This window comes from Macaca mulatta, chromosome 3, assembly GCF_049350105.2.
Source record: "Macaca mulatta isolate MMU2019108-1 chromosome 3, T2T-MMU8v2.0, whole genome shotgun sequence".
Taxonomy (NCBI): Eukaryota; Metazoa; Chordata; class Mammalia; order Primates; family Cercopithecidae; genus Macaca; species Macaca mulatta.
This window is the reverse complement of record NC_133408.1, coordinates 163545313-163570556: the sequence shown is the minus strand read 5'-3', so window position 1 is coordinate 163570556 and position 25244 is coordinate 163545313. Positions and strand designations below refer to the sequence as shown.

The 25244-nt window shown below is 37.8% G+C and overlaps 1 protein-coding gene across 1 annotated transcript in view; it reads left to right on the top strand.

The window, feature by feature from the left end:
• Positions 1 to 19575: 19575 nt before the first annotated feature.
• Positions 19576 to 25244, top strand: part of WASL (WASP like actin nucleation promoting factor) — a 66404-nt gene continuing 60735 nt past the window's right edge. The window contains 1 exon segment of the mRNA NM_001266797.1: positions 19576 to 19947. Coding sequence (NP_001253726.1) covers positions 19831 to 19947 — 117 coding nt within the window. The 5' untranslated portion in view covers positions 19576 to 19830.

Here is a 25244-nt window from a genome sequence, read left to right as displayed (position 1 = left end):
ATACCCAATGACTAATTTACACAATGTCAGGAATACTCTGAAGGGTCATTCTAACCCCAGAGGTTTTCCTTGGATCAGCAAAACTGTTGCTGCGTCTGCTCCAAATTTAACTTTTCCTTCTGCCTACTCCTGCTTCCTCCTTCCCCTCTCTCTAACAGGTACCGGTACCATAAACACTCCTATACACAGCCTAACTGCTAAACTCCATCCCAAAGTTGGCTTCCTATGAAACTCAACCTTCTTTATTAACTCATTGAAATCCAAAACTGTGCTTTTAATCTTTACACCTTCCCAAGAGCCTTACGTTGTGTCTTGAACATGTACTTGACACAATTAGAAAGGTTAATTAAGACAGATCCTCTTGCTCGAACCCATAATTCTACTTAGGAAAAAAAAGAAGACTAAACCTACATAGGTAATGAACTCACTTGTGTTTCTCTCCCTGTGACGATATCATAAAAATTCTACTTCAGTACTGGTAGATTCTTATGTTGAATTTATAAGCTGACATGAGAAACACAATTTAAAATATCAAAATAATGTTACCTTTACTTAGAAATGCTCATGGGCCTCTGAAAACAGAAACAGACTCTGGCGTACAAAAAGGAAATTGTTAAAAGGCTCATACAAATCTTAGGACAGAAACAGGGGCAACGTCGTTTGCCCGGAATCATAGCAAAAAAAGGAACCAATGGACAATCTCCTCAGCTAGCTCATCCGAATGAATCAGCTCCTTTTTTGGCTCCAAAGTAATTCCTGTTGAAACTCAAAATTCAGGGAGAAATTGTTTGCTTGGCCTGAGTTGTATCACATGTTCACCTGATCAAAGATGGCAGGACGCTGGACTGACAATACTACCAAGATTACATGCAACAGGAGATGTACCTCTTCAAATGGCAGCTGAAGTGCTGCCATAGGGGTGGTGCAGATGTACAGTGTACACTGACTGAGAATCGGCCTACTTTATACAAGTCTATCAGATGTCATAAGCAAAAAACATCCAGAGACTCTGAGTCTGAGGAGGAATCAAGACAATATTGTAGTAGCCATTGCCCAATAAATGTAATCAAAATGCCCTATAGTTGCACTTTTCAGGAGGGCTAAACAAGTGGAAATATCCTAATGAGATAGGTCTTTACCAGATAAACCAGGAAGCACAAAATATAGATACTTCAATTATGTCAACCAAACCTACGTAAATAAAGTGAGGACAGGTTGCTTAAATGATTGAGATCAAATTGTTGGTTTTTATTTTAATAATGGAAATTTGATTGTAAATGTTATTTATTTTTACTGCAGTTATGTAGTACGGTGGTTATGTTTATAGCACCTATGATTCTGGATGGATGAAGTGGCTGCCTAATATGAGATTACTCATTTTCCTATTCTTTTAAAGTTAACCTTAATCTTACATTTTTTAAAAATTAAATTTATTTACATACCTTTGTGATAGGTTTGCCAGATAAAATACAGAATACTCACTTAGATTTGAATTTCAGATAAATAATAAATAATTTTTTAGTATAAGTAGTCTCAAAGGTTGCATGGGACATATTTATACTAAAAGTTATTCATTGTTTATTTGAATTGTAAATGTCCTCAGTTGTCCTGCTTTTTATTTCCCCTCTAAATCTGGCAACAATACTTTGTGATGCATACCTGATGTTTTTTATTATCTGGCATTCATTTTCCCTACCACTGGTAACCAAACCTCTCTTTTCCTTTAAAGGACTATCCACTCTACTATTAATATATGTATGTGGGTGGAACTGACCCATCTCTTATAGGTACATGATTCAAGCTGTATCAGCCTAACTGCAATGTCATGCCACGGTGATTGTTTCAGTAATGGGGACAGGACTCTGGTCAGGACAATGAGAGCCAGACCTAAGACTTTGCTCTTTGTAGAAAATAAGAGTTTTTTTGTTTATTTGTTTTGTCTTGTTTTGCTTGTTTGTTTTTGAAAGTATTGCTAAGCTTGTTGGTGATATGTCCTGGAGCTGCAGGGAGCCAGCGCATGGAAAGAGTCTGTCCAAAATAGTGACTTCATAGGATAAAGCTGAAAGATGAACAATAAAAGACTGAGACTTACTGATGTCATTGAGCCCTGGATCCAGCTAAGCCTGAAGAGGTCTATCTTGGACTTTTCCACTGTTAGAACAGATAGATCCAATTCACACACACAAAAAAACCCATAAGCTAGTGCACTTAAATTGTTGCCACCTGCAGCCAAAAGTTTCTTTTAGCAAAGACATTTTGAGGCAATGAGGGGCATATACAATAAAGTTATTAAATAGAAAAATCAGAACCAAATATATGAGGGCAAAATAAGCCAATCCTAAAAGTTAACATAATTTAATGTTTTCTAATATATGTGTACTACCTGTAGTAAGAAGATTTTAAACATATATAAACAATTTTTTATTTTGATAGTTTAATACTATTTCAATGTGAATTAAATACATAGCTAGCACATCATACCCAAACGTTCTTATAAAAGACATTTGCTAAAGTGAAAACATGATTTGATTAAAATTAGAATATAAATTATTCTTACGGAAATATAAGGATATGGCAAATATCATGAAGGTATCATGCAAGGGTCCACAATTTTGAGAGCATTGACATAGTTAATGTGATTGTATATCACATTTTGCTTTGAGTAACCTAGCAGTCAGGGTTGGGGCAGGAAATGGGGGAGAAATGTGTTATTTTATAACTATCATCAGAAAAGAAAAATCATGCCAATATTTCTGGAAAACCTATTTATTCTCCGCAGCCAAATTCCAAAACAAATTTCTCATTTAGTACTTATATGAAGACTGTTAACCTTTATTACTTAAGAATATCCTCAGCAATAGTTTTATAATCAAATAAAACCATCAATGTAAAAGGAAATTTTTAATGTTTTCTCTTATAACAATCTTCCATTAAAGTCAACAGTTTTAAAGATATACTGTAGTACAGCTGGTTCTATAAAATTTAAGTTAATATGGCACAACCTTGCAGCCTTTCAGGGATCTAATTTAACGAAAAATAATAATAATAATAAGCTTAGGTTACCTAGGGGTTTCAATGAAGAAAATTTAGACTGAAAACTTTCATAAACCCCACATCTCTTACTGCGTTTTGAAAGTAGCTGAATAGCAAACAATTAGCTATCTGAGGTGGCTTTAGAATCGTGGTGCTATATATTGCTAATGGATTCATATGCTTTGAAAATCAAGAGAACAAAAGACAAGTATTATTAATGAGAAAAAGAAAAAGGCTTTTGGTAATTCAAAGAATTCTGTAGCAATTACAATTAGGAACCTTTCATAATAGGTAAGATACCAGCATAATGTCCCTCAGAACAGAATGTACATTGTTAGAAATCCAAGTGTAGTAGGCCTTTTCTATTAGGAATTATAGGAATAGGAGTTGGAAAGTGGGAAATCAAGAATAGTTTTTGAAGAAAGAACAAGTAATATAATGGAACGACAGCAAGAGAAAAATGAGAGAAAGATATGAAGTTAGGCTTTCTAAAGCATATTTTGGAGAGGAAATTCAAATAGCTTAAGGAAGAGTAAAACAATAATAAATGAAACCTAATCTCACACGAGAGAGTGATAGAACACATCCAGAGAATAAACATATCCAGGGAATAAATGTCCTTGGGGCAATGATTTCTCTTACTAAGGAAGCAGGAAGAGTATATTGTTTGCTATTTTGGGGTATAAAGTAGTTTCAGTCATAGCCTTGGTTTAATAATATGAAGACTAAGATAAAGAGATGCACTCTGTTGGTAGTAGATTAGTTGAAATGCTGACGACAGAAAGGCAGACTACAAAAGCAGATACTCCTTTAAGTGTTAATTTCTGATAAAGTCAATATTTAAAAGTTATTTTTTCTTTTATTACATAAATATTTGCCTTCTACTGGATTAATTTTGAAAATACAAACTATTCATTAGCAGATTTTACTTCTGAAAAGTTTATGAAAACTAAGAAGGGAATTAAGGTCAGATTATTAGAGTAAAGACCTTGAAGTCCCTTTCATATCACATTTCCCATAGAGGTAAGAGATACCTAATATTCTAAAGAGTGAGGATTTCTCTACCTAATTAAAGGTTACATTTTAAACTCTTTACTTGCAAAAATCTCTAATGTATACTTAATTGTATACTATTTTTCTTCTTACCTACACTGACATGAAAACTCTTCCCTAACCCTTCTTAGAAACTTGCTTAGAAAATAAGATTTTTCTATACAGAAAAACCATCTCTCCGTTATCATCTTATCATCTTTCTTCACTCTCAGAGTGGCAATTTATTTTTGTTATTTATCGCTGACAGCTTTGTTAACTCAAAAGAGTTAAAATGCAAAAACTTCCAGAAATATATTTTTCTTTGATAAACTGACATTTTTAAATTAAAAATTAATACATATTTTGAATGAATAAAATGTCCAAAATAAGTTACTCTTAAGTACTTAATGTTGCATTTTTTTGTAATAGAAATATCTTTAGACAGACTATTTAATTATAATATGTTATTGCTGTGCAATCTGACACTTTGGTTGAATATATTTCTATCATTAAGCATCATTATCACTTTCAAAAGAAAATTTTGTTGTCTTTGCTTATCAGATTGTTATGGATCAAGGGTGTCCATAAAAAGGAACTAAAACTGGAGTGGAAGCTGGTAGCTGGCAAAAGATCTTCCAATGAAGGTGGGAGATTTTCAAGGCACTTACCTGGCTACAAAGGATGACTTTGGCATTTATATCCAAACAGGTGAGAACAGAGGTCTCAGCCATGATTAAAATAAAATATTTAGCATTGGGAGATCCAAGATTATTTAGCAGAAAAAGAGATAGAGAGCTACAAGGAAAGTTTCTTAAAACTCCGAACCATCTTGCCTTTGTCACTCACTCCATTCCTTTCTTTCCTCCCTTCTCCCTACTGTATGCTTTAATCATTAGTCAACAAATTCTTTTTTTTTTTTTGAGACAGGGTCTCGCTCTGTCACCCAGGCTGGAGTGCAGTGGCCGGATCTCAGCTCACTGCAAGCTCTGCCTCCCGGGTTCACGCCATTCTCCTGCCTCAGCCTCCCAAGTAGCTGGGACTACAGGCGCCCACCACCACGCCCAGCTAATTTTTTTTTGTATTTTAGTAGAGACGGGTTTTCACCGTGCTAGGATGGTCTCGATCTCCTGACCTCGTGATCCGCCCCTCTCGGCCTCCCAAAGTGCTGGGATTACAGGCTTGAGCCACCGCGCCCGGCCAACAAATTCTTATTGAGACCCCCAGACTCTGTGCTAGGCAGTGGAGGATCATCTTCATGAAAAACACACATATACGGGGACATATACTTGTAAATGTCAGGATCCATCTCCTTAGAGTCAAATGAGGGGACAGATAAGTACAAATAAGTTCAATTCATTTTAAGCTGTGAGGGGATTAGATGCAAGTTGCAACGTGGGCACGGAGGAACAAGGGATAACTCACCCAGGAAATTCAGAGAAGGCGTCTCAAGATGGTAAACACCTGACATAAACATTGAAGGAGGCCAGGCACGATGGCTCACCCATATAATCGCAGCACTAGGAGGCTCAGGTGTGAGGATTGCTTGAGCCTGGGGGTGCAAGTCTAGCCTGGGCAACACAGTGAGATCCTGTCTCTACAAATAATTAGCTAGGCATGGTGATGCACACCTGTAGTCCCAGCTACTCAGGAGGCTGAGGTGGGAACATCACCTGAGCCCAAAGAGGTCAAGGCTGCATGAGCCATGATCTCGCCATTGCATTCCAGCCTGGGCATTGGAGTAAACCTCTGTCTCAAAAAACAACAACAAACTAATTAACTGAAGGAAAGCTTGCCTGACAGACAAACTTGGGGAAACAGGAGAGAAGACATTCCAAGGAGAGGGAATAAAGTGTGAGAAAAGTGCGGCCTGTTCAGGGAACTACAAGTACTGACAGAGTATAAAGTTTGAGTGAGGGGTTGGCGGTGGGAGGAGCAGCTACCAGAGGATGAGGCTTAAGCTCTTGGAAGGAAGAGACATTAAAGGGCCTTACCTGTCATGGTAAGGAACTCAAATCTTATATTACAAACAATGAGGATCCTCTGAATAATTTTTAGGAGAGAGAGTAACATGATCAGATTCTCACTTGCATGCTGGCAATGATGTGCTGGATGAATTGTGAGAATAAAACCAGGGAGAGAAGTGAGGTGGTGAAGGATGCTTGATTTAGGGCACAGGCAGAAGAGATGAAAAGGAAGTGGTTGTGGAGGGCCAATAGGAGGTAAAATTGATGGGAGGTGGCGACTGAAGATTAGAAGGCAGGAACAATGTGAGCAGTAGGAGAACAAGATGGGTTTTGAGGTTTCTAATTGGAAAAGAGAGTGTGGTGGTATTAATCACTAAGATAGGAAACAGAAAAGATTTGGAACAAAGATCATGAGTACAGATGTGTACACAATGACTCTGAGGAAATTACCAGTTGTAGCTATAGTTCCAGGCCTCAGATGAGAGGTTTGGATAAATATTTGGGAATCACAAAGAGGGCAATAAAAGCTATCGACATTAATAGTGTCACTGTTAAGGACATAGGCTCTGCTGTCAAAAGACTCAGATTGGAGTTGGCTCTCTCATTGACCTTGTATAAGTTTCCTAAATCTGAAACGTGCTGTTAATAATATCTCTTACAAACCACTAAAGAATTAAATGGAAGTGTATCTAAAGCATTTAACATGGTGTTAGGCATGTAGTAAGCGCTCGGTAATGCTACCTTATATTATTCTGATGAATCGGATTAGAAAATTAAAATTCACCTGGCTGGGCGCAGTGGCTCATGCCTGTAATCCCAGCACTTTTGGAGGCCGAGGTGGGCTGATCATGAGTCAGGAGATCGAGACCATCCTGGCTAACACAGAGAAACCCTGTCTCCACTAAAAATACAAAAAATTAGCTGGGCGTGGTGGCGGGTGCCTGTAGTCCCAGCTACTCAGGAGGCTGAGGCAGGAGAATGGCGTGAACCTGGGAGGTGGAGCTGGCAGTGAGCCAAGATTGCCTCACTGCACTCCAGCCTGGACAACAGAGCCAGACTCCATCTCAAAAATAAATAAATAAATAAATAAATAAATAAATAAATAAATAAATAAAAAGAAAGAAAATCAAAATTCACCTATTCGCTAAATTTTCTGGGGACCCCTGCTGTATTCAAGGCCAAATAAATGAGGCAAAATGATAGAACTCTTGGTGGAATTAATATTTAAGATGCAGAGCCATAGAGAAAGGCAAATGAGTGATCATATAAGCGGGATAGAGACACCCGACATAGGACAGATAGACACCATATTGATTGATGGTAGAGAGCTTGCAGAGAAGAAAATGTCCAATTCACATTTAGTTATGGGACAAAAATGTCACACAACTAAAGCTTTCAATGTTTTCGGGTGTTTAGTAGTTACTAAGTCCTTGGCAACTTTAGTCATTAAAATATTGGGGGTGGAAATGAGCTCACATTACTTGATAAGTGAAAGAGAAAGGAAAAAATGTAGACAATGAGTATAGGTTACTCTTTTCAGAAGCTTGGCTGTGAAGAGGAAAGACACGAATTAGTAACACTCAGGGTATTTATTTATTTAAATTGATTGTTTTAATGAAGGTAGTTTTTATTTTAATTTGAGAGATATCTGAACATACTTCTACAATGACCAGAAAGAGCCAATGGAGAAAACAAAACCATGTATATAGACGAGAATCACTGATGGAGCAAAAGGAAACAGGGAAATGTAGAGCGCAGCAAAGCAGAAGGCCTTAGGAAGAGCAAAGTGCTTCACTCAGAGGGATGCCAGACCTAATGGGTGCTTGAGTTACCTTTATTGCCCCTTGAAGAATTCCGAGACCATCAAAGAATTACTGAATTCCACATTGAGAGAGTGCTAACTACAGTAGGATAGAGAACACTATGAGCATCTGGGAAATAACTGAAAATCAATTCACCGCTGGGAATGAACAGGAACTGGTGGCATGTGCAGCTTCAGGCACTGTGGGAAAGTTCTGGTTCAGAAAGCAGATCTTAGCATTGGGGGAGATGATGATCTTAACAGTGGTCACTATAAAGGAGCTCAACATGAAATAACAATGTTTAGAATCAGGGCACAGAGGAATTGGAATTACTTGGAAATCTATGAAATCAGCATCAGAAAAGTCCTTCTGCTGGTAGAACTGGAAGAGGAGATCTATCCTCTTAGACCAATATTTTATAGGCACAAAAACCCTTAACAGATTATCAACAAATGGAATTAAGCAATATTTAAAAAGGGATAATATATCATGATCAACTGGGGTTTATCCCAGGAATGCAAGCCTGTTTCAACATTTAAAAATCAGTGTAATTCCAGGAACAGAAAACCAAACACCGCATGTTCTCACTCATAAGTGGGAGTTGAACAATGAGAACATATGGACACAGGGAGGGGAACATCACACACTAGGGCCTGTGGGGGGCAGTGGAGGGGAAGGGGAGGGATAGCATTAAGAGAAATACCTAATGTAGACAACGGGTTGATGGGTGTAGCAAACCACCACAGCACATGTATACCTATGTAACAAACCTGAACATTCTGCACATGTATCCCAGAATTTAAAGTATAATAAAAATAAAAATAAAAATCAGTGTAATTCACTGTATCAACAGACTAAATAGGAGACAAAATATGAGTTTATTTAATACAAACACTAAAAGCATTTGACAAAATTTATGAGGAACACTTCTCAGGAAGATGGAATAGAAAAGAACTTCCTCAATTTAATAAATGGCATCTAGCATCATATTTAATGATCACAGATCAAAGAAATAGAAAACTGAAAACCATAAAGAACATCAATGATACCAAAATAAGTTTCTGTAAAATGGCCAATAAAGTAATAGTAAAACAAACAAGACAATTGTTTGCTTGCCCTAAAATATTAAGAAAATAGTTTTTAATGCACACAATGTGATTGAATATGCTCCATAATTTTTGAAAATTTGGCTTAACACTTTTTGACATGGGATCCAAAGGTTTTTCTAAAAGGTGAATTTTATCTATACTATATTTTAGTGGCCATTACTGAAAAGGACACTTTACAAAAAACATGAAGGTACACCCACCTGGGAGAAATATACAAGGGTTTGCTTATTTAAGCACAATACTTATGTTTTTCAATTGTATTCACCTGTTATAAATTTGTTAAAATTTTGCTAGTAATTTTCTTGCAAACTGAGAAGTATTTCATTTCCATATTTTTAGCAAATAAGAAAACACCAAAACTTTTTTACTTGGAAAAATTTTAAACAGGTATAAAGATTGTTTTTAAGTTTAGAAATATGTTTTTACAAGTGACGTGTTTTATCATTTTGAACTTTAAAGTCACATAATGATCAACAAGATTCCAAATGACTGTTTTCAAAACATGCTTTTGGCAATGTAAGTTTCTTTTGAAAAGTAGTTTCTTTCTCACTATGGTTAAAAATATTGAAGCAATATAGTAAATGTGTACTTCCTTTTTCTTTTTTTCAAAGATATCTACTAACAGTGATTTGTTGTCACTGGAAAGATCAGCACACTTGAACAGTTGTCTGTTTTGTTTTTTTCATCCTAAGTTTAATGATTGTTTTTTAAACAAGTTCAAGCACACTTGAACAGTTGTCTGTTTTGTTTTTTTATCCTAAGTTTAATGATTCTTGTAAGAAATTTACACAAAGATAGACTGTATGTCTTTGTTATAAATTATTTTCATGGTCATCTCCTATCTCATTACAACGTATTTAAGATACTTTAATTAATAAATTATTAGTTTAGCAACCCTGGATCAAATCATGAGTTTCACTTTTGGCTATCTCAGTCCTATAACTATCAAGGATATATTTTTTTTTCAGAATTATCATAAAATATCCCTGTAGCAGGTTATCCTCAGAGGTAACATTCACTTATTCTTACTGGTTAATTTATCTAATGCTATCTCACAATTCTTAAATTCCTCACCCTTATATTATTCGATGGCAAAAATTATGCAGTTACCTAAAGCAAGGGTTAGCAAACTTTTTCTGTAAATGGCCAGATAATAAACATTTGAGGCTTTGCAGGTCGTAAGGTTTCTGGTACAACTACTCAACTCTGCTGTTGTAGCATGAAAGTGGTCATAGACAATGCTAAAAGAATGAGCATGGCTGTGTCCCCCCAAAAAGCTCTATTTACAAAAACAGGCAACAGGATAGGTAGAGTATAGTTTGCTGATCCTGGCCATACATCTTTCTAGAACCTCAGAATTTTCTAGGTCCTAATAATTAGAGGCAGTAATGTAATTCTCAGTTGTCTGATGCTAGTTTCCCATCTTGGAATATGAATGAGGGTTTCACCACCTCTTGCCTCAGTATAGCCAAGTAAACAGTGCCAAATAACCCAGTTTTCTGAAAGATCTGTTGCCTGTAACCACCTTCCTGGTACAAGTTTTAGAATACCTAAGGTTTCCAGTTCAGAATCACCTAGAGTTTTTGTAAATAACAGAATCTGACCCAGGCTAGCTAAAGCAAAAGGGAATTTATGGGAAGGATACTGTGAGCCTCACAGGTCAACTCATTTTTTAAGCAGAGGTCAATTATCCTAGACCATCTTCCTATTCCATTTGATATCAGACTAGCTCATTGTGCAAAATAACATCATGCTGAAATGACCTCTAGAGCAGGAATTTGCAAGTACACTATGTCCTTGGTCACATAAATGAATGCTGGGGGATATAAATGCCATGAAATATAGGAGCCTGATACCTCATGGATGTTTCTGGGGGCCTGTTATTCTGAGGCATGTAAAAATATGTCCCTCAAAATGAAGGACATGTTGCTATTCCTTTCGTGCCTTTCCAGCAAGAACAAGGCTTGGTGGGCATCTCTGGATGATAATGACAATAAGGCACAGTTTTGAGTGCCTTGTTTCAATCACACTGTCCAATGATCACAATGCTGCTATCTCTCAATGGAACTGAGAGCAAAAGAAGACTCTCTAGTAAGTTCAGGCTGAGGTGAGGCAATCTGTGAATTGTCCCTTATGACACAATAAATCCAAGGTTGCTTGGAGAGCCTGAGGAAGATTGGGATGTTGTATGGACTTGCATTAAAACAGGAAATTGAGACAGGGTAACACATTTTCCTTCTGTGTGTCAGAACATTATAATGTGCATGCATATAGATACCATCATTATGTGGGAACTGAGTCAACATACCAAGTCAGCCCTGATGCTTGTTAGAGCTTTCCTCTTTTATCAGTTCAAAGTCCCAATCTAACAGAACATATCATAAACACACAATAGCTTCAGTATCAAGAGGATCAAGGTGAAAGAAAAGTGCCAATATTCTCTTATATCTTCCTAAAAGGAGGAAAAAATTGAATGTGAGAAAGTGAATATGTAATTTAATTTTTAAACTGATTCTAAGTAAAGATATTGAGCTGCATGACTCCTAAACTAGGAATGAGGAACTTATTCTAATGTGACCATCGACTCTAAGTCATTTGCTTGTTCAATGTGTTTCTTCCTCTATTAAAAAACAAAACAAAAAAATCAATGAATACTACTAACTTCCAGCCACGGGGAACTGAGAATCATGATTGATGTAACAACTATCAAGTATTATACAATCCAGTTTTGAATATAAATGGCAAATATTAGATCAATAATTTCATGAAACCATAGTCACTAATTACCCTTCCTTCCTGCTCTGAGGTAACTAAAAGCAGGATTTTTATGTTCAGGGGGTTGTATTCTTACCAACCCCTCTTTCAATAGAGTAGGCTTATGATAAGGCTTATATATTCATTTTCATACCACCAAAAAAGGATTTGTAATAGTGAAAAAACATGAAATTGTTTATATTCCCCTATGCACTGCCTTTTACCCATTGCTTTTTAAAATGCAAGATTTTTTTTTAAATCCAAAAAACATGGGATTGATTATATAATTTTGAGCTGAAAAGGACCTTAGCAATCGTTAAGTCATTCGTTTCATTTTACAAATGAGTAAGGAGAAGCGTGCTGAAGTTGAGTGATTTTACTAAGATTACATGGCTAGTTACTATCAGAACTCAGATTAGAAAAACTATGGGTGATAAATAAATATCTGCTTGCCCTTGCGGCTGTTTTGTCAGATGTGAACAATGAAGACATTCTACCTACAGACTCTATCCTATCTAGGTCTTAAACTGACGAGAATAAATCCAAGTGGTTCATTACCAGTTCCGTCCCCTCAAAAGAATATGATTCAAACATAGTTTGTGTAATGCCATAAGCCTTATATGCTTGGGAAAGGGTGGAAGGTGGCTGGTGGGGGTGGTAAATTTCATCCCCTGGAAGTCGTCTTGAAGGTCTACTTATTGGAATCACCAGGAGGGCTTGTTAAAACATAGACTGATGAGTCCTATCCCCAGAGTTTCAGGTTCAGTGGAGCCTGAGAGTGGGGCCTGAGAATGTGCATTTCTAACACGTTCCCAGATGATGCTAATACTGCTATGAGAACTGCTGGTCAGTCTCCCCTAGTCCATTGGGATGCCTGCCTACTTTTTGTCCTGGTCATTTTCACTTCAGTTTCCAAAGCTCTTGGATACTGAGCTTGCTTCCATATGCTTCCAGAGTTGCTTTCTAAGACCAAGTCAAGCCTTGACTTACTGTTTTTGCAATCACATCATGCGAAAAACTATTATTCCCCAAAATTCCTAAAATATGACACACATTTCTTTTCTCAGACTAGGCCCCTCGACACCTGAGCTCACTCAGGAGGAAAAAAAAAAAATCACTTTATCCTTTGTACTTGAATTAGGTTGCTGGGTCATATCAAGTGGAGGTCATTCCTTTCTATTGCTGTTGTCACAAGCCCTGCTCCTGCTCTCATTAGGTTGTGTGCAATTTCTTATGTATCCTGTTTTCTCTCCAGGTGCTCTCAGAATACCACATGCTTAGTACTGTGTGGAAGAGTTTGGGCAAGACTGTAGTTTCTCTTTATTTGATCTCAGATTCTTTGTACCTGATAAAAAAATTCATATATTTTTATTTGAATCAAAGGTGGTCGTTTGATCAACAAATACACGTTGAATAATGCATAGGTTCAATGTTAAGAGTAAAAAGATACAAAGATGAATAAGACATGATACCAGCTCTTAGAGAGCTTTGAGGCTAATGTAGGAGACAAACATTTTAAAAGTAATTATAATTTACAAATGAAAAGCCTGTATATCACTGACTTTGACAATTTATTATATCAAAATGACTTACTTCAATTTTCTTTAATGAATCAGCTAAATAACTATTTATAGATAAATGACATCAACGTGTATGAACATATAGTACTAACCCATTCAACCATTACCAACTTTCTAAGGACAAACAACCTAGTTAATGTGGGGGAAAAAACAATGTTAGTTCTTATTAAAGGCTTTGTATGGAGGCAAAAGTAAATAAATACTGCTTACTTCCTAGATACAGAGTTTTACAATTTTATTATATATGTAGTATGCATGTAATTCAGTACACAAAAATGCTATCATCTTGATAAAATTGGAAAGCATTAATATTTCATATTATTGCTTTTTTTTAAACAAAGTCCCTCTCCCCAGTCATCAAATGTCCTGAAGTTTCAACTGTCCCCAGTTGAATTCACTAGCTGCTGAGTACCTTTTGAATACCTTTTCTGTGTTCATGGAATTTCTGACCTTATGAATCTGCAGATCCTTAACATTGAGCCTGAAATGTACAGGTCTTTTGCAGCTAGGGTACAGGTATGTGACCTTTCCCTAATCAGACACACCCATGGGCAACTATGATTTGAAAACACATAAAGTGAAGAAGCATGTGGCATAGGGCAGCAAGGGTGGCAGCAGAAACACCTCGCTTTTAGAATCTCAGAAGAGATTCTAGTTTCCAATTCCCAATGTTAGCAGTAAATTTATAGTATCTCTGCCCAGAGATGACAACAGTCAAGGACTCACTGGAGTAGTTCCACAATGAAACTTGGGTATAGTTCCTAATTGTATAGAGTGAGTACGGAAATCTGACATTTGACCAACAGGCATTACAGAAAGAGAAAAGAAAAAAAATTAAGGGGAAGAAAAATATGAAAATAACAAAAGAAGAGTTTCCAGCACTAAAGTACATGAGTTTTTAGATAAAAAAGGGCCTTTGGAATACCCAGTACAATAAATATAAAAGTATTCCACTATGGTACATCATCAACTTTCAGAATTCCATAAACAAACAGAAGATTCTAAAAACCTTTAGAGGCATAAAGAGTCACATACAAAAGATCAGAATCAGAATAACTTCAGATTTCGACAGCAATGTTGAAAGTTCGAAATCAATAAAATAACACCTTCAAATTCTGAAGAAAACTGGTATTCAACCTGAAATTTTCTACCTTGTTAAACTAATCAAGGGTGAGATTAGAATAAAACTATCAGATATGCAAGGTCTCAAAATTTTACTACCTATTCACTTTTTCTTAGGAAGCCACTAAAGGATATACACTATCAAAACAAGGGAGTACATCAAGATGGATGACATAGATTCCAAGAAACAGAGGGTCTAACACAGAAAGATAAAGGGAAATCCCAGGATAGTAACTCAATAAAATTCCAGACAATAGCCATGTTGCAACAGTACAGATTAACATGGGATGATGGATGGCTTTGGGAGACAGGTCTCTGATTTAAATTAGTGAGTCTAAGATTCCTGATACACTTGATTATGTGGAAAATAATATGAGGAAGGTCTTTATAGTTGCTAATATAGACGAAATAAAAGAAAGAAAATTTAAGCAAATTATTGAGGGGGGAAAATCCAATAAAGTTAAAGGGTACAAGAATGTAACTTCTGTTTTATGCTGTTTTAAGTTTTGTACTACTATTTGATTTTTTAAATTATGTGCATTTATCATTTGCATAAAAATAATTGATTTTAAAAACATTATGTGGTAGCAGAGACCATATCCTTGACCCCAATAATGTCAATGTGGTAATGGGGACATGTGGCATCTTCAAATTTTCCGAAGTATCCAACCTGCCTACTCATTTATAACGTAGATTGACCTTGAGCACATTACAATAAAGGAATCAATGTTGTTCCTGTCTCATTTGGAATAATAATAAGCCAGTGAATATTCATTAAAGTTAAAGAGCAGCCAGAAAACCAGTAAGCAGCATCCTGGGAACTATAACATACTTAGCTCTTCAAATCATTTCTTGATTACAGGTAAGTACTAGGTATTTGGAGACTAGGTCATATAATGGTAGTAACTATCACTGGTAATTTTGTAGCATGAATAAGTGTTCAATTTTCCAGTAACTTCAATAAGAAATCAGAATGATTTGTAAATAAACTGTTTATTCCTAAAAAAGAAAGCCCCAAAGAGGTTTGTAGTTAAAATGAATTTAAAAACGAGAGGCAGAAAAAAAAAATGGTGTGCTAGCTTACTTTTCAGATTTCAGTTGATGAAAAAGAAAACAATTAACATTTAACTTGGGATAACATGTACTAGAACAAATTCTTGTAAGCATTGCTATATGCAATATTTACATAAAGATGTGCAGAGATATTTTACAAGATGAACATTTTAAACACATGACATTTGTGGAGGTTGAATGGGAGAAGTAGCATTCATTGTCCCTGCACTTGGTCTGCAAATCCAGATTTGCAATATTCAGATTTGCTGTTGTTCTGTCTCTATAAATCAGTTCTGCCATAGCCAAGCAGCAATTATGCCTACAATGGCTGCTGAATGCCGTGTGCATTCAGCCACCATTATATTCTCCCACAGTAAAGGGTGTCACTACATTTTAAATTATTAACATTAGCAAGGGGAATAGGGTGTTTCAGAGGACTTGTAACAGTACATAAACAAAGACATTTGTGAAGAAATAAAGAACCATAACAAGAGAAGCTTGCAAAGTACCCATAAGGATAACAGCAGGAATGTATCTGAAAATATGCCCTCATTTCCATAATGAGCTACCCTAATGTTTTCTGTTGAAATGAGGGCTTTACCTTAAAAGATCATACCAAAGAAAGAAAGAAGAAAATGAAGTACTAGATTAGATTCTAGTTGAGGTAAGGAAAGTCAAATGGAAGAAATGAAATGTATGAATTGCCTTTTTTTTTTTTGGTTATATTCATATACACCTTAATAAAGCTTTTTTTTTTTTTTTTTTTTTTTTTCCCCACAGCCCTCTCCCACTACTCTTTCCTGTCTTCAAAATAGTTTGGTGGTCTACAAGTTCTAAAAGCTGGTATTTCTAGCATATGCATTTTATATGTATATTAAGATAAAATCCCTAGTCTTCTTAACTGAGCTTACAAACTTCAAGATACTCTGTTGAAGGGAAACAGAATGCTTATGTCCTGGATAAAATCCAATCTCTCAAACTGGGTAAAAAGAATTTGAGATAAGGAAATAACTTGCCAAAGAAAACAGACAGAAAAGATGTCTTGTGTTCTGCCAAACAGCGGATATGCTATCAAAAATGAAAGAAAGGACTTGCTAAAACTTTGAAACAAAAACAGCTAGTACTGCTTGGTTTCAGGATGAGTATGGAAAAATAGAATCCTTTATGTATGGTAAGGGGGGAATCCCCAAATACTGCTTGTTCACAGGCTTAAATGAGTAAGGAAGTCATATTTCCAGTGAAATGTTCATGCTTACATTTTCCACATCAAGAGCTGGAAAAAGCCCAGAGAAAAACAAAAATAACAATAGAGGGTAGAAGACAAGAACTTAAATTGCAATTTTGTGGACAAAGGATTATATTAAAAATTCTGAGAAAATTAAAGAAAGGTTGGACCTGAGGAAAAAAGTCTACTGTGGTCATAATTTTCCATCTCCAAGTCTAAAGAAAACAGAACAAGGGCAAATAGTAAAAGAAAAATTGCATTTAGATAAGTCATAAAATTTCCTGAAAGAAAAGAAAATCAATAAAACAATAGATAGTCTAGGCTAGTAAGAGGTTGTGAAATGATCGGAACTCAGTGATTCTCAGAATGAGATAGATTCTTCAAGGCAGCTACTGTCCATTCACCTATCATCACATGACCTTTTTTTTTCCCCCACAGCCCTCTCCCACTACTCTTTCCTGTCTTCAAAATAGTTTGGTGGTCTACAAGTTCTAAAAGCTGGTATTTCTAACATAAAATTTGCTAATCTTTCAGTTTTTATTAATTAGAAGCTAATAGGATTCTATCTCTGGATTTACAGTTTTAAAAAGTTTTATTTTGGCATACTGGGATATCTGTAACTTATTTGGCATAATATATGGCCTAATCAGAAATTCTGCTATCAAGTTCTTCACTATATTTTTAAAAAATTATGTACAATTGTAAATTTGAAGTACAGTTTTTGAAGAGTCAGACTTAAAACAAAGGTAAGAATACATATATTAAGTCTTGATCCCTTAGCTCAGGGAAAGCAGAACAGACCATAGGCAAGGACTGTCAGTGGCCGACAACTAATACTTGAGTAATCATTATGTATCAGGTACTTTACATGTGATATCTTTTTTTAATGTCTTATAATTTTAGTTTAAAAAAATTTTAATAGACAATAACTGCACATATTTATGGGGGTACACAGTGATGTTGCAATACATATAACGTATAGTGATTAGATCAGGGTAATTAGCATATCTATCATCTCAGAAACATTATGTCTTTGTTTTGGGAACATGCAATATCCTTCCAGCTATTTGAAACTATATAGTATTGTTAACTACAGTCATCCTACAGTGCTACAGAACACTAGAACTTACACCTCCTATCTAGTTGTAATTTTGTATTTTACAACTTCGAAGTAGGTGTAATTATCCCTATTTAGACTATACTTGTATGAAACAGAAATTATTTTCATTTTACAGATGAGGAAACTGAGACGCAGAGAAGTAATCTGTCCAAAGTCCACTGGGTTATAAGATTCATAACAAGAACTACAACTTGGGTCTATCTGAATCTTAAACTTCTGGCACTATACTTGCTCACAGGTTTGAAAAGAAGAGCTTTAATTTCTACTATTTCTCAAGAATTTGTAATGCTTTCTCTTGTCACTGTGCTTTCAACTTACAGGGGTTGCAGTTTTGATAAAAGACAAACTGATTTAGCTCTAGCTTTGTTAGATCTGTAATTCAGAAGCAACTCCAGGCTTCCATTTCTACTAATGCTTTCTAAATCTAATTATGTTATAAATAGTCCTGTTGCTTTAATTCACTTTTTACCCTAACATTATTAATCAAGTTTAACTTTGAAATCTCCATATTTTATGTGAGACCTCCCAAGGCTATCCAATCTTATTTTCCTTTGTAAATTTATTGTTGCTCAGCCTATTTCATTAAGGACAGCTTTAATTTTAATACTTTATAATTATTTTCAAAGTGCATGATAATGGTTTATCAGTCTGGTTAGTACATCAGAGATTTCTATTGGCGCTATCAGAGATGTTAACATCCAACAGTTTTACCAAAGTGTAACTGTTATAGATGTCTTGTTTAACATGTAACTTTTTTGTTTATTGGAATTAAGCAATTACCAGACATGAATTTATGCAACAAAAATGTTTAATGTGAACAGTGACATGCATATTTGATAGCTCACTGCAGTCTGCATCATTGTCTCGATTCCAAAATTTCATTTTAAGCCGTTTAGTACTTACAGAACAAAGGGGGTTATCTTAGGTAACTTTTAATATCCTGGGCTATTTTCCAATTCACGATACAGGGGGAAAAAAATGTGTCCAGGGCCCTTAAAAGAAAATACTTTGAATTTAAATATGACACATACATTAAGCCCACGTGACACGCCAGGGAGGCGGTGGAAGTCAAGTGCATTTGTTTTTGTTACATCCATCAGGGCGATCTCTTTCACAATTCTGGGAGAGGCCTGTTTGTTCCTCCACTCCCACAGTTGAAGTTTGGACAAAGTTTGAGAAAATCCCAGGCACCTGCGGCTCCTAGTGAAGCCCGCGAGGAGCATAGGGGAAAGCACCTCTTCCCCAGTTTTCAGTCTTCAGATCGCAGGCCTCTCGAACCCGCAGAGCGAGCGTCACGCTGCCGCGCCTGAGAAATGAGCGCTATTTCAAGGACAGGCCCTGGGTCCTCACTGACGCTTCGCAAAGGTGTGCGTCCGCCCAAGGAAAGCCGGCGGCGCAGCGACGGCGAGGAGTCTCCCCACCCATCTTTTCTTCAAGCAGCAGTAGCTGGGTCTGGGTACCCAACCGACGAGCCGAGACGCCAGAAGCCAGAGGACGAAGTTGAAAGCCTGCGCCCCGAGCCAACCGGAATTCCACTTAGCTCCGCGCGGTCCGCGCCTCGGCCGGAAGGGGGCGTGGCTTCGGGCCGGCGCGGCGAGGCCCGCCGCCGAGTGGGGGGGGTTCCTCCCGGGCCCCGGCCGCGCGTTTCCGGTGCGCTCCCCCGCGCCCTCCGTCCTGTGGTCTCGCCCGTCCCCGCTGCCATGTTGGATTGTGCGGCCGCCGCCGCCGCCGCTGCGGGAGGGTTGGGGGAGGAGTTGGGAGTTTAGCGCAGTCGCTGGAGTGCGAGGACAACGACCATCCGGCCCTATCCTGGCCGGGCGGGAGCTGGGAGCTTCCCTTTCTCAGCGCGGCCCGAAGGTGGCTCGCCGTCGGCGCCTGCGACCCTCGACCTCCTCCTCCTCCGCGCTCCGGAGGAGCTGCGAGATGTGGCGCCTCTGACTCCGCTTCTCCCCGCCCCTGTCACCGAGAGGGGTAACGAGCTCTCGCCCACTCGCGGGAGGAGACGGCCCTGGACTCCCAACCCTGCCGGCGAAACCATGAGCTCCGTCCAGCAGCAGCCGCCGCCGCCGCGGAGGGTCACCAACGTGGGGTCCCTGCTGCTCACCCCGCAGGAGAACGAGTCCCTCTTCACTTTCCTCGGCAAGAAATGTGTGGTCAGTGGATAAGAACCGCGTCGCCACCCGTGACATTACCTCACGGGCCCAGACTTGGGGGCCGGGAAGTGGGAGTAGGGAAGGAGGCGGGAGCGGCGCGGGGAGGGTCCCGCTTGTCGGCCAGGCCTCCCGCCAGCCCCGGCCCCTCGTCGGCGCCCTCGCCCTGCTCCCTGGGTGCGGGCTGTGGCGGTCGGGCGCCGCCTCCCCGAGCTTTGGGGAACAAGGGAGTGTCACCTCCGCAGGCCTGTCCTCCAGCCTGGCCGGGCCTCGGTCCGCGCCCTGGCTGCTGGTTAAAACTTTACTCTCAGGCCGCAAGGGGATTTTCTTGTAAGAGTCGCTTGGTCCCAGAATCTGGGCCCTTGCTCTAGCTCTCGCGTCACCTCCTCCTGCTGGATCTGGGGGTACCTTCCTTAACAATGCCAGGTTTGAGGAGTGGATAGGTCGGGGAAGGAAGGTGGTTTTCACTCTCCCATTAGGATTCCAGGAGGGAATGAAGTCGAGTGCAAGAGCCTGGGCTCTCTTCAGATTAGAGAGGATAAAAAAATTGTTACTGCTCTTCGTTAAAGAGAAACAAGATTGATTTCTCCAGCAACCTTGTCTAGGCCTGGTTTCTACTTTCCTTCCCACTGATTTTTTCCCCCATTGGTGGGAGGGGGTGCTGCTTTCCCCGCAGCCATGCGCAGGGAAACCTCAATCTCTGGTAGTTCTTGGTTTTTGGGGCCGAGAATGATTCTTAGTTTGGTGCTGTGCGGCCAATTCCAACCCCAGATGGCCGGTTGGGAGCGAGCAGTTCTGCTGTGGGAAGGGGAATGTGTGTTGTTGACGGAAGCATTCGTTACATTGGCTGCTGGCACTTCTGGGGGTGGGGAGGTTCTGCTCTGTGGTATAGGCCTTGTCGGAATCATACTGCGGTGCTGGGTTGAAGTGTGGTTTGTTGAAATCCTGGCTGGGTCTCTTTCTCTCCACTTTGTTTGCTAGCACCTGCAGAGTACGTGCCACTGGAATCCAGAAAACACGGAAATTTCAACAAAGCAATACCATTTTATAACTCCTTTAATGTTAGGTATGCCAAACCAGATTTCACCTGCTTCTTTACGAAGTTAGGGTTAGACAATTTCTGGAAAGTTCTTGGATTAATTGTTAACGTCGTAGGAGTCCACCCTTTGTATCTTGTGCCATCCGGTTGGAGATTGAATCGTTCCATTCAATTTCAGATGTGTTTCAAATTTCGGAACTTAGACCTTAGAGAACATTGAGTTTCGTGATTAGAAGGATGAAACGAGAGGAGTGGCTCAAAACGAGAATTTTGGTTAACAACTTTAAGCCCCTCCCCATTCACACACTTTTTTCAACAAATGAGAAAACTGATCCAGTGAGCCCAAGTCATACAACAGTTTAACGATGTAACCAGAACCAGAAAACCGGGACTCCTCATGCCTCGTCCTATCCCATGGTACTTTCCACTACATCATGTTGTTTTAGAAGGGTGTTTTTTTTTTTTTCTTGTTACCGATTTATTTCCAAAAGTGGTGTTAAAGGAATAACCACTTTGCCTTTTTCACCAAAAACTAATTAAAATACAAGATTCTTAAAGCACCACTAATGTTTGCATATGTTCAGTTTAGGAAAATCTCCAGCACTTTGAATGTTAGTTACCTCCAATGAAAAAAAAATTCAGTTGTTGGTTTAGTAGATTAGCTGTGTAACCTGTATCAAAAAGGAAGTAGTCATACTGTGTTCTACATACCACACACATTAACTTTACGCAGAAAGAACATTACATTTATACACAAGTATAGTAATTGTCCTGTGCTTACCTATAGTTTTACTGGTTTCAAAAAATGGCAGATGGGGAAAAATACTGTGATAGGGAAAAATGATGTTGCACGTTGGTTAGTGTAAGTGGATTGCTGAATAGGCTGTCAGTATTCAGTGCTTAATTTCTTTACGCCATCTTTTATTAATTAACTTTACCTTTTGCATTTCTGTCATTTAAAAACCACACTGTGTCAGTTGCCTGCTTCTGTGGGATAAGTCGTTGCATACACTAATTTCAAAAATTGAAGTCCCTAGTTAATAGAGAGTTAAGAGTGATATTTTAATTTTTGAAATAATCTTTTTCTCCCTTTGCTGATTATGCAGGGTTTTTTTTGTCTTTTAAAACATTACCGAAATACATTGTCTCATAATAAATCCAGCAGTAAGATTTACAGGTCAGACCAAATGTGTTAGGCAGAAGAGTACTCAGAGCTCTATTTAAGAATTCAAGAAATGAAACAGAAGCAGTTACAGTCTTAGCTCTGAAGGAGCTTCATATCTTCTTTCATTCAACAAACATGCATTGATTAAATGTTGAGGTCAAAATCTAGAAGGGCTGAAACTTGTCCTCAGGGAGCTTACTAGGTCTAAAAAGGGAAACGTGTAAACTGATAAATAAGTCAGTGCTTCAGAGTGATGTGTAAGAGGCTACTTTTCACAATAGAAAATGTCTTGGCTTTGTAATAGCAAATATGGGTTCAAACTGGGGGTCACTTTGGATAAGTTTCTTAAGCTTCCTATCCTAGATTTGGTTTTCTCATGTGTAAAACAAAGATACTATCTCATGGGTAGTTGTGTGGATTAAGACTGTGTGTAAATATATGGAAACTATTTTTATACAGGTTTAGGGGATTAAAGGAGAGAATGGGGGGAGAGAGGTTGAGTAAAAGCTTGTTAAAATGGATAACTGAATATTTATATCTAAACAGGTGCTCCCTAGGCTGATGAGAGGTATGAAACAACTTGAAAAGTTAGGAGACCTACTAATAAGTTTATTAGATTTCTTAGGGAGCAAGGAGGGCTTCTGCTTGGGCTCTCAGATTTAGGTATGCATTGGAATCATTGTGGAGATTATGAGAAATGCATATGCCTAGACCCAATTCCTAGATAATATTCAGAATCACTGGATATGAGGTGAAGCTTGGACATGTCTCTTTTTAACAAACTTAACAGAAGATTTTAAAGTATATCACAGTTTGAAAACCACTGCTGAAGACCACGTCTGATAGGATAATCCTTGAGCACATTGGAAATCTTAATAGATTTTTCTTCAGTTTTTGGTCTATATTTTGCAAATTGAAGCTCAATTAAGTTAAATCAAATTCTTTTAGTACAGCATTTCTCTGACCGCTTAAGATATCAGTGTACATTTCACAACTAAGAAGGAGATACAGTTGAGGAAGTATTGCACTCTTTAAGGGGGACTCACAAGATCATATTTGACTTAGAAAATTTTCAGGGGAAAGGTGGAGGCAGTATAGAACGTGGATTGAGGATTGTGAGGGAAAGACAAGGGAAATCAGATAGTTGTTTTATAGTAGTGCAGGTGAAATATGATGAGGGCCTAAATTAAGAGAGTACTTTGGGAATTCAAGAACAATTAAAGTCTCCAGCAGAAATTAGTCCCAGTTATATATAGAAGGTGAGGGAAGGGAGTTTCAATAAAGGCAGGCATTATAACCACCAGCAGAAAGAAACATATTTTTATTTTCATTCACTGCAAATATGCCTAAATGTTAATGAGACTCTGGATTGGTGATTGGCTTCATGGAGGAGGCAAATCATCAGTAAATCTTTTGTTTTACCACAAAATTCATTTTGTGAAAGTTGAGATTTCATTGTGATATGTAAATACATGATATGTACTTTTACATAAATAGTTCTGATGCCATTCATTAGCTGGTAGTATTATGAAGGGAGAACTATTTAAGAAGGTTATAAATAAGATTACTAGGTCTTGTTTTGTAGTTATATCTGTTGCCTTTCATGTAGTGTGATTCAATTAATTTTATATAAAGAGTATGTGCAATTTTGCTAAGTGGAGTTCAGCATGTATAGTCCTGAATAAGTGAGAAACTAAGGATTAGGGAAAAGTAAAACATTAAAGTATGTCTCTACAGCCATTTCTGGTCTATATGGATTGGGGTTGATAATGTTATTGAGCGTTATCTTTCCCTGCCATACTCACCTGGTTGGTTTTTTCAAGATTTAGTGATACTTAAGCCATTTTTTTAAATCAACTTTAATCTTTATTTCCTTTATCTCCTCAGCACTTGTTTTAACTTGCTTATTTTCTTTAGTTTTTTGTTTCCTCATTCTCTATATATAATTCTTAGAGATAGACTTTATGCCTCGGTAGTCTTCTGTAATTTTTATAACTTCTAGCACACAGATCAGTGAATACTTATTGATTGATTGAACAATTATAATTGCTCACTTGTTTATTTTTTAGGAGCTTGTTCTGCATTTCTCATTGCTTGATTAGGTTGTTAAGCCCTTCAGTTTTGAATGTACATGGTATCTGGACTTTAGTCTTCATTTATTATGCGACCAAAATGGTTTAGTTCTGCTGCTGAACTAATATAGGTGGTAACAGTTGTTTAACAGTAGTTTGTTTCTGTTCTGAATCAGACCTTTTGGGTAGGGATTCTTAAATAGGCATAGAGGGAAGGATATGCTTAGCAGGATCATTGTGTTGATGATGGCCTGAGTAAGGCACTACTGGTGGAAAGGTTAGGCTGGGAATGTATTTCACCTTGAGTAGTAAGGAAAAATAAAAGTTAAAAATTCACTGGATTTGGAATATACAAAGATGACAAGATACCCTTGTCTAGTATAGAGGAAAAAGATTAGCACAAAAATGTATGTGAGGCAGCGTAGCTATAAGCACAAGAAGAGATTCAGAAAAGTCCAACGGTTGGATTTTGAATTTTGTTTCTGTTTATTCTTAGCTCTATAATACAGGCAAATTTCTTAACTAGTCTCAGCCTTCATGTCTAGATTTGTAAAATGGGCTTAGTCAAGGATTTCAAAGAGTATACAATAATTATGAAAGATGCTTAGAGTCCATGACACAAAGTATTCGGGGAGTTTGGAGGAGCATATGAAAGAAAGTTGTTATTAATATTATTTAGTGCTCAGTTTAGATTTCCTGTTACTGGCAGGGAGGATTTAGAGTAAAATTTTCAACTCTGTGTTGTATTTGTTTTGACTTAGGTACATTAACAATTTTAAAGTCAGTTAATTAAAGAGTGTGTAAATTAAAAGTTAAGAAACAGCTTGAATGTATCTCTTTGGGGAGTGTCTGGGCAGCCTGAGTCTCCCTGGCTGCTTATTGAAGAGGAAGAAAGGAGTCCTGATGAAAAAGTTAGGAGTTCCTGTATTTTAGTCCATGCTCTGCTACTATACATTGTGAATGTGAACAGGAATTTCTGACCTTTTTTTTTTTTTTTTGAGGCAGAGTTTTGCTTTGTTGCCCA